The sequence below is a fragment of the Sphaeramia orbicularis genome, chromosome 11, assembly GCF_902148855.1.
Source record: "Sphaeramia orbicularis chromosome 11, fSphaOr1.1, whole genome shotgun sequence".
NCBI classification, from domain to species: Eukaryota; Metazoa; Chordata; class Actinopteri; order Kurtiformes; family Apogonidae; genus Sphaeramia; species Sphaeramia orbicularis.
Window position 1 is genome coordinate 37771217 of NC_043967.1, and position 9941 is coordinate 37781157.

At 35.9% G+C, this 9941-nt stretch overlaps 1 protein-coding gene across 1 annotated transcript; it reads right to left on the minus strand.

Annotated features, from left to right (window-relative positions):
- Positions 1-500: 500 nt before the first annotated feature.
- On the minus strand, positions 501-9541 carry LOC115428947 (zymogen granule membrane protein 16-like). Its single transcript, XM_030148214.1, has 4 exons — positions 9457-9541; positions 9103-9179; positions 3552-3711; positions 501-1136 (listed from the first exon to the last, which is right to left on the minus strand). Exons 2-4 carry the CDS (start codon positions 9149-9151, stop codon positions 812-814), a joined length of 534 nt encoding a protein of 177 aa, XP_030004074.1. The 5' UTR covers positions 9152-9179; positions 9457-9541; the 3' UTR covers positions 501-811.
- Between the last annotated feature and the right edge of the window lie 400 nt (positions 9542-9941).

A 9941-nucleotide genomic window follows, 5' to 3' on the forward strand; every position in this document is an offset into this window, starting at 1 on the left:
GTTTTCAGTGTTCTTAGCCTTGTAAAAGCCACTAATGTAATAACAGCCGATAACATAATAAATTTGCCATTTTTAAAATGTAATAAGCCAATAACGTAATATCTGGCCAACTATGTAATAAAAGTCCTGAACTGATAACGTAACAACATTTGGCCAATAAACGTTATAACTTATTGGCTGGTTATTACGTTATCGGCCTGGTAAAAAAAATTATTTGCAAATGTAATAACTGAGCCAATAATGTAGTAAGTTATAATGTTATTGGCCAAAAAGTATTACATGATGGGTTCAGAACTTTTATTACGTTATTGGCCAGATATTACGTTTTTGGCCTAGTACATTTTAAAAAAGGCAAATTTATTACGTTATCAGCTGTTATTACATTATTGGTCGTTATTATATTATTGGCTTCTACAAGCTTGCATAAAAAAGTGAAAAGTTATGACGATGGATGGGTACATTAATCTTATAATAAGGCTTTGCTGAAAAAAACAGATCGATGCATGCGCACAAAAGTATTTATTCCATGTGTTTCTGAATAAAAATCAAGAAAAGAATAAAGTCATTTAGTGATACAGAGCTACATGTGTTTTAAACTTTTTTCACAGAAGTATTAAATGATTCAAAGAATTTACAGCAATGACGGAAAAAAAAGATTTAACTAAGAGAAAAACAAAATGAACTGAAGATATAACAATCAGCTGCAGATAAGTTTTTATTTTTTATTTTCCAACATTCATAATTACGGTAAACCTCTTCAGTTCTGGTTTTGCACAGCTGCATTAGCATTGACTTCAACATTAACTCCCTCTCAGTGCCTGGTGCTGTTGCTTATAAATGACCCAGGAGTGCCCCAGTGCGCTGCGATGGCGGTCAGGGCTCCATGATAGCGTCCACTGACGAACAGCAGCTCAGCCTGTGGATGCTCGGGGTACATGTTGAAAGAGTGGCCATAGGGCTGACCTGCATACAGCGTACGGCCTTGGTTGGTGGTGAAAATAAGAGACCGCAGGTAGTGAGCGTATTTCCCAGAAATCTGGATGATGGCTTCATTTTCACGCAGCTCAATCTCCTGGGGAGTTCCATAACTGTAACCAGCAACACTGGACCAGGTGAAGCCGTGGCGGATCTGGATGCTAAGAAATGGAGACATTTGACAAAATAATTCATATGAGTTTACTGCCATGTAAGTAAACAGGGTTCACGTTACTAGGAACTTATGTCAGTGGTTCGATGCATGCATAGAATATAGAGTAAGTAAGAAGTATACAGTAAAAAATAAAACAAGTGATGCCAGGCGAGCCGATGTCATCATGTCTGTGTGTGTGGTATATAGAGATGGGAATCAATAAGAATTTAACGATTCCAATTCCATTATCGATTTTGCTGATTGATCTGATTCCTTATCGATTCTCTTATCGATTCTCATTGGGTGAGGGAATAAAAGAGTACAAACAGGTGTGTTTGCATTAACTGTCTTTTATATTTACATCTGCACAGAAAATATAACATATACAGTATGAACAAATAAGAATAACAGCTGGGCCTGGTTTGGGTTGGGGGTGGCGGTGGCAGCGTGCAGTGAAAGTGAAACTAAAGACACTTTACTAATTCCTCTATTGCCGCATTTCGACTATGTGGAACCAGTTCAATTCGGCTCGTCTCCTGTTGTTGTGCACCTCATTTCTTTTCCCTACCTTCAGAAACTTGTATTTGGGTACGACATTTGTTGCCCGCACCGGAACTGGGCCCGGCATTCACTCTGCTGCTACATTCACAAGTGTCACTAAGTAGCGTATCAAATACATGACATTCCTGTAAATGATTCACATGCTGTGGACGAATGTCTGAACATATTGGAGGGATTCCACCCTTTTGAAGACATGGAAGCTTTGACAGTGTTCCAGTGGACCTGGTGTCGTCTGTTTAGACCGTTTCTGCCTCAACGACATGTTGGCTACGTTCTGACCAAAAACAATGCAGCGTACGTGTGACGTCATCGCACATGTGCAACCGGAATCAATAAGCAGAATCGTTAAGCAGGCAGGCAAACGATTCCAAGGAATCAAGCTACTGGGATCTGGATCTCAAAAAGAACCGGTTCTAGATTCCCATCCCCAGTTGTATATGTGCCAAGTCTGAAGTAAATGGACTGCACTTCCATAGCGCATTTTCTACATCTTGGTGTCTAAAGCACTTTACAAAGTCTCACATTCATGCACACATTCATACACCAGTGGGCGACTGCTGCCACACAAAGTTTTACTGGGAACAATGGAGGGTTCAATGCCTTGCCTGTGTAAGCCTGTGCATTATGTTCATTTATTTGTTTGGATGATTTTTCCTTTTGACATCTCAATGTTTGTTCAACATTTCTTGATGTTTTGTATACACATATATTTACAATAAAGTTTGAAAAAAAAAATTCTGCAGTTGCTTCTATATAAGTGGCAAGTTTGAAGTAAACTGAAACAAAATTTATGTTTATATAGACATTTGAAATTTCACTCATCAGAAGTAAATGGGAGAAAAAAAAAGATTTACTTTTTTTTTTACTTTGACCTACTTTTCGCAAAATGTAACCACATATATTCTGGGTCACTGGCAATCTATAAACCCAATTTGGTATGAATTCAACCAATATTTTTGCAGCTACAGATGTGAAATTTTCGCTCATTATAAGTAAATGGGGAAAAAAAAAAGATTTTAAAAATTTATTACAAATTTTAACTTGGATGTATTTTTCCCAAAATGTAATCACATCTATTCTGGGTCACTGGTAATTTATAAACCAAATTTGGTATGAATCCAACCAGTAGTTTTACTACTACAGACATGTGAAATTTCACCCATTATAAGTAAATGGGGGAAAAAAAGATTTTAAAAATTCATAAAAATTTTTAACTTTGACCTACTGTTCCCAAAATGTAATCAAATCAGAGAATAAAAAAGTAAGATAAACTTTCAAAATACACAACATACAGTGTGGACAAAATTAATAGGTTGAGTGAGACAATAATGATACCGATTATTTACATTTACATTTATCCGTTTGGAGGACGCTTTTTTCCAAAGCGACTTCCAGGGGAAAACCAAAAATTAAAAATAAATAAATAAATAATAAAAAAGAAAAGAAAAGAAAAGAATAGATTAAAGACATAAATCAGCTGTAAATTAAAAACAGTGTCGTAAAGAAGATTAAAAAGCAAAAATTATAGACTAAAAATACAAGATTATGGTACAAGGTTCTGGTTCTGCGCAGATAGTGCATGGTGGATATAGTGACAGTACAGTGTATTTGGTGTTAGTGTTATTTAGAGTTCAGGAGTTTAACAGCAGAGGTGGAAGAAGCTGTTCCTGTGGTGTGAGATTCTGCTCTGAATAGATCGTAGCCTCCTGCCTGAGGATAGTGGTTCCAAAAGTCCACCTCCAGGGGTCAGCTGTGATCTGATCTGTACGCCCCAGAGTTCTGCAGGTGGACAGGTGTTGGAGGGATGGGAGGATAACTAATGTTTATTATCAGAGTTATATGATAGTGTTGTGATAGTTACCCGTAAATATAGTTGTTGTAGTTCTCCCACACTCGGACAGCCGTGATCCGACCTTCTCCAGACAGAACATATGAAGAGCCGCTCCCTGAGCCCACTGGTGAGGAGAAGGAGTAGGTGGGTTCTGACCCCTCTGGTGCCGAGTAGAAGGAGGCTGCCTGAGCTGTGGGGACAGCAATGGACAGGATTACACAAGATGTACAAGTATTTGTTTTTTTTTGTTTTTTTTAAATATCTGCCTGATACGTTAAATGTGCTAAATCTTACATAAGGTAATAAAATGAACTGGAAAACAAATCACAATTGTTGGTTCAGTGCTGTTTTCAATGTCTATCTATCTATCTATCTATCTATCGTGACCAAAATTATCATGGTTATCATTATTATCGCTGTATTGTTGAAATTGTGCTCAAAATGTTCAAGAACTACTAATACACACTGAAATAATTGAACCAAGTTGTATTTTGAAAAAATAAATAAATAAAAAATAATAAGCACAAACGTTCTGTTGGCAGAAACATTCAAATATTAACAAGTAAATATGAAACATACAAATGTGGAATAAAGATGTCACCTTATAGAGAGAGAGAGAGAGAGAGAGAGAGAGAGAGAGAGAGAGAGAGAGAGAGAGGGAGAGAGAGACAGCTACCCAGAACGTCAGCCAATGAGAGCGCAGCATCACAGAGCATTAGCCAATGACAACGCAGCGTCACATAATGTCAACCAATGAGAGCGTAGTGTCACAGAGCATCGGCCAATGAGAGTGCAGTGTCACAGAACGTCAGCCTATGAGAGGACAGCATCACAGAGCGTTAGCCAATGACAACGCAGCGTCACAGAACGTCAGCCAATGAGAGCGCAGCGTCACAGAACGTCAGCCAGTAAGAGCGAGAATCACAGAACGTCAGCCAATGAGAGGGGAGCGTCACAGAACGTCAGCCAATGAGAGGGGAGTGTTACAGAATGCCAGCCAATGAGAGCACTGCATCACACAGCGTCAGCCAATGAGAGTGCAGCGTCACAGAGCGTCAGCCAATGAGAGGGCAGCATCACAGAGCATCAGCCAATGAGAGCACAGCGTCACAGAACGTCAGCAAATGACAATGCAGTGTCACAGAACGTCAGCCAATGAGAGCGCAGCTACATAGAACGTCAGCCAATGAGAGCGCAGCTACGTAGAACGTCAGCCAATGAGAGCGCAGCTATGTAGATCATCGGCCAGTTGTCCCATAGAATATCATGAGAGCGCTTGGTTTGTTTGGAACAATTCAGGTTTAAATGGACCACATTATCACTAGAGCGGAGACACCAAAGCATGTCGTAACTCTCTTTATAAGGCTCTGAATCTATCTGTCTGTCTGTCTGTCTGTCTGTCTGTCTGTCTGTAGGTATGTATGCATGCTGGGGAATAAATTGAATTAATCATGGTTTTCCTTTCTGAAAACTGTGATAAAAATACCTTCACTGTAAAACTGCTTTCCTGCTCTCCACATTCTGCAGTTGCCTTCAGCCATGTTTTCAGAGTTCAAACATTCCAAACTGTAATGCGAGCCTGGAATGCTGCTGCTTCTCTTGTTGAATTTGAACCCTCCAGGTGCTGCAAAACTATCTTTATATTCATTTTGGCAAAAATCGAGTGGATTTCTACAACCTGCTTTAATTCCTGCTTAATTTGTTACGCCTATAACTAGTTACGTCTGGACATTTGCACATATAAGGTCAAGATTTCCGGCGAACATCAGAGTGCGACAGAATTGTTTGTCAGCAGCAGCGGTTGTAGTAAAAACTGAAAATATGCGACTCCAAGCTAAACTGTTCAGTTGTTGGTTGTATAAACAAACACAACTAGTTGAACAGGACAGAGCAGCACAACCAACAACCTGGAGGGGGCGGGGTCTGAAGTGGCTCATTTGCATTTAAAGGGCCAGCGCTCAAAACCACCTTTCTGGTGTCATTACTTAGAAATAGGGTTGAAGATGGACCTGTGGAGTTGAATTAATGAAGTATAGCATTTACAGTTTATGTAGACCACAGGAAAATGTTTGAAAATGCATAATTCCATTTTTTTAAAAAAAAGCAAAATATCACTCTTTAAGGGATCACGTCCACAACGTAATCTGATATACTTGATCAGATATCAGCAACAATCTGATTATGAGTAATCAGATTAACACGCCTGGGTTTCTCCCCAATACTCCAGTGTCTTCCTGCATGTATACAGGTTATACAGGTCGATTTGGCAACTCTGAGACAATCATTCCTTTAGAACACAGGTGTCAAACGTGCAGCCCGGGGGGCCAAATCTGGCCCGCCAAAGGGTCCAGTCTGGCCCTTGGGATGAATTTGTGAAATGCAAAAATTACACTAAAAAATTAGCAATCATATTTTTTCAGGTTCCACATTCAGACCAATTCAATCTCAAACGGCTAGGACTAGTAAAATACTATCATAATAACATAGAAATAATGACAACTCCAAATATTTCTCTTAGTAAATGTAAATATTTTCATGTATTTACACAAAAACAAAGTTTAATTTTGCAAAAAATGTGAATAACCTGAACAAATATGAACAACCTGGAATATCTTAAGAGAAGTAAGTGCAATTGTAACAATATTCTGCCTGTTACGGAATGTTGTTGTGTGTTTGTAGATCCACTGTGATCTGTAAGTTATAATGTACATGTGGAAATGATAAACTGAGGCAGAATATTGTTAAAATTACACTTATTTTTTCAGTTTGTTCATGTTATTCACATCTTTTGAAAGGATAGTTTGTAGATGTAAACCATCTCATAATGTAAATTTACTTTTTTCGCTCTAAAACATCGAAAAAAGTTTGGAGTTGACATTATTTATATATTATTATGTTATTATTTTACTGGTTCGGCCCACTTCAGATCAAATTTAGCTGAATGTGGCCCCTGAACTAAAATGAGTTTGACACCCCTGCTTTAGAGTAAAACCCATTCTGTCATTAATTCTTAAAATCATTCAAAATTAAAATTGGCTGTCAGTCTTGGAAACGACAGCCAACAAATATTTTTGACTTCATTTTCCTTTATTAACCCTTTCATGCATGAATTATGAGAACCTTAATCAAGATTTTTTTCCTGAGTGTTTTACTCCTATTTAGGCATGTAAAAAACATTACAATTGAATTTTTTCATGAATCTATTTTTCATGGAGTTACAAAAATGTCCACTCAGCTGGACAGCATGCGTTAAGTTTTTGAAGCAAAGACATGTATTTAAAACCCATCATCAGAAATGGATATACTGTGTGAAAACTATGAAATAAAAATATTTTTAATGCAGCTAATCTGATGTTTTCTCATATTTTATCATACTCTAATACTAGTTTGTACTCATTTCATGGAGATAATACATTAAAAAAACAAAAACAGAAAAAAAAAACGTTTTGCTTGAGAAAATTAGCTGTTAAAATAATGGTCTGAATGTCAGTGTAGATGATGCATGAGCGTTCACTGTGTTGGTTGATATCCTCTTGAGATCCGGTAAAAGTGAAAATCTTTAGCTTTTTTTTTTTTTTTTTACATTAACCCTTTCATGCACAGTGGTCACTACAGTGGAGTTTTTCTACAGCTATTCTCTTGTATATTCATGGATTTTGTTATTTTAGTTTCATATCAGCCAACACAATACACAAAACGCTGCAATTGATAACATTACTAGAACTTGGCTGTTCTTGATAAACCAAATGTAACATGTTTGAGTGTAAATCAATTCCTTGTTATCATTATTAGATGGTAATTAACAACAAAAGTTTTTTTTTTTTTTTTTTTGGCATATTATCTCCATGAAGTGACTAGTATTAGAGTTCACTGCAAACAAAAAGTTAAGGATATTTCTTTTTGTTTTTTGTCTTTTTTTTTTTTTTTTTTTTTTGTCATTTTTGCCATTTGTAAATTAAACTGTCTGGTCATTAAAAAAAAAATTTTTCAGTTCAATTCACACACAAAAAAGAGTAAAAATGTGTTCCCAACTGAAAAAAATAGCTCCAAAAATTTTAAATATCCATAACTTTTTGTTTGTAGTGTATGTTGAAATGTGAGAAAACATCAAATTAGCAGCATTTATTGTTTTTATTTCATAGTTTTCACTATGTTTCATATCAGTAAATACACGTTTCGTAGCTTTAAAAATTAAACTCACATTTTTGCAATTCCATGAAAAATAGCTTCATAAAAAAAATAATAATCTCACTGTTTTTTAAATGCCTAAAGAGGAATAAAGAAAAAAAATCTTGATTAACGTTCTCATAATTCACGCATGAAAGGGTTAATATCACGTCAATGTGATATTAGCATCTGCAACACTAATGGTTTAACCCTTTCATGCATAGTGGTCACTCCAGTGGACAGTTATTCTACGGCTGTTGTATTGTTTGTTCATGGGTTTTGTTGTTTTAGTTCCATATCAGGACTCTTATGCATCACCAAAAAAACACTGCTGTTCATACAATTACTGTAACTTTGCTGTTCTTGATAAACCTGATCTGCACTAACATGTTTTAGTGTAAATCAATCGCTAATTGGTATTAAACTGTAATTAACAATTTTTTTTTTTTTTTTTGCATATTCTCCTTAGACCCAGCAATGCATTTTGTCCTCTGTAGGGGACAAAAGTTTGACAGTTTTACTTTAAAAATACTATCCATTACAAAAGACATTCCATTAAAAAAACACAATCGATAAATAAAAATAGTTTTAAAAATGTATCTGAAAAATCTGTTGCATTATGCAGTTTCCAATCAAGACAATTTTTTAATGTAAAAAAGCTAAAACTGTCCATTTCCTGGGTCTCAGTAGGATATTATCTCCATGAAATGAGTAATAACTAATATTAGAGTGTGATAAAATGTGAGAAAACATCAGCTACATTAAAAATGCTTTTATTTCATAGTTTTCACACAGTATATCACTTTCTGATGATGAGTTTTACAGAAATGTTTCTTTGCTTCAAAACTTAAATGCATGGTGTCCAGCTGAGTGGACGTTTTTGTAACTCCATGAAAAACAAACAAACAAACAAAAAATCAGTGGCATTGTTTTTTTCATGCCTTAAGAGGAACAAAAACACTCAAGAAAAAAATATTGACTAAGGTTCTCATAATTTGTGCATGAAAGGGTTAAACAGTCATCTTGATTGGAAACTGCAAAATGCAAGTTTTTTCAGATACATTTTAAAAATTATTTTCATTTATTTATTTGTTAATGGAATGTCCTTTGCAATGAACAGCATTTTTTAAAATTTTTTTTATTAAAACTGTCAAACTTTAGTCCCCTACAGAGGACAAAAATGCATTGCTGGGTCTCAGGAGGACATGGAATTAAAACTAAACCCATGAATAAACAAGAGAACAGCTGGAGAATATCTGTCCACTACAGTGACCACTATATATGAAAGGGTTAATGACTCAAAGTGGGTAACGACCAGTGTTACAGTTATGATATAACAATGATAACTGTTTTATGCTCCATCTGTGTCTACTATATATGATGGATATTATATTTAACATAAATACACACTCACCAACCAAGATGCATGCTGGGAGCAGAGCGAAGACGACGACGTAATGCATTCTTCCTGGAACTGTGATCAAATTATAACTGTCGAAGATAACATAAAAAAATGCATATTATTACAATATCAAATCATCATATTCTCTTCAACTATTTTGTACAACTGTATTAACCCTTTAAAACCTGACGTGTCACTGCTGACTCAGTGTTTTTCAACTACGTGGGGTCGCCTGGAATTCAAAAGGGGTTGCCTGAAATTTACTATTTTACTATTTTAGGCTCTGGGTTTAAAAGGTTAATGTTGAACTGCTATTATAGTTAATCAATTTATGAAATAATTCAGAATCATAAGCGTTAAACTCACCGTTGCGCCGTTAAAGTGTCCAGTGATGTTGCCTCCTCTCCAGTGTGTGTCCTTCCACCTGCTCTGGTTCTACTGGTGCACTACCCAGTCTTTATAAAACAACACCACGCATTCCTGAGTAGATTTTAACTGTCTTTGCCTAATTCAAGTCCAGAATAGCATGACATGGATTCAAGGAAATAAATAGTTTGCTGTGGTTTCCTATCATGGTAACCGAATATCCGTGATTTTATCTTGTGAAAAAAATTGACAGATGACGAGTAAGTGAGTTGAAACTGGTTTGATCACTGAACAAGTTTCCTTTACAGTAAAACCACGTATGTCCTCAACGTGTAAAAAAAAAAAAAAAAAAAAAAAAGAAAAAACACATCATGAAATAGCGAATTAATAAAATAGATAATTAAACACAGGAAAAATATGGTCTAATGAAAAGAGAATATACTCAGATATGTTTCGTTCCTATATTACAGAGTACCTTTACACTT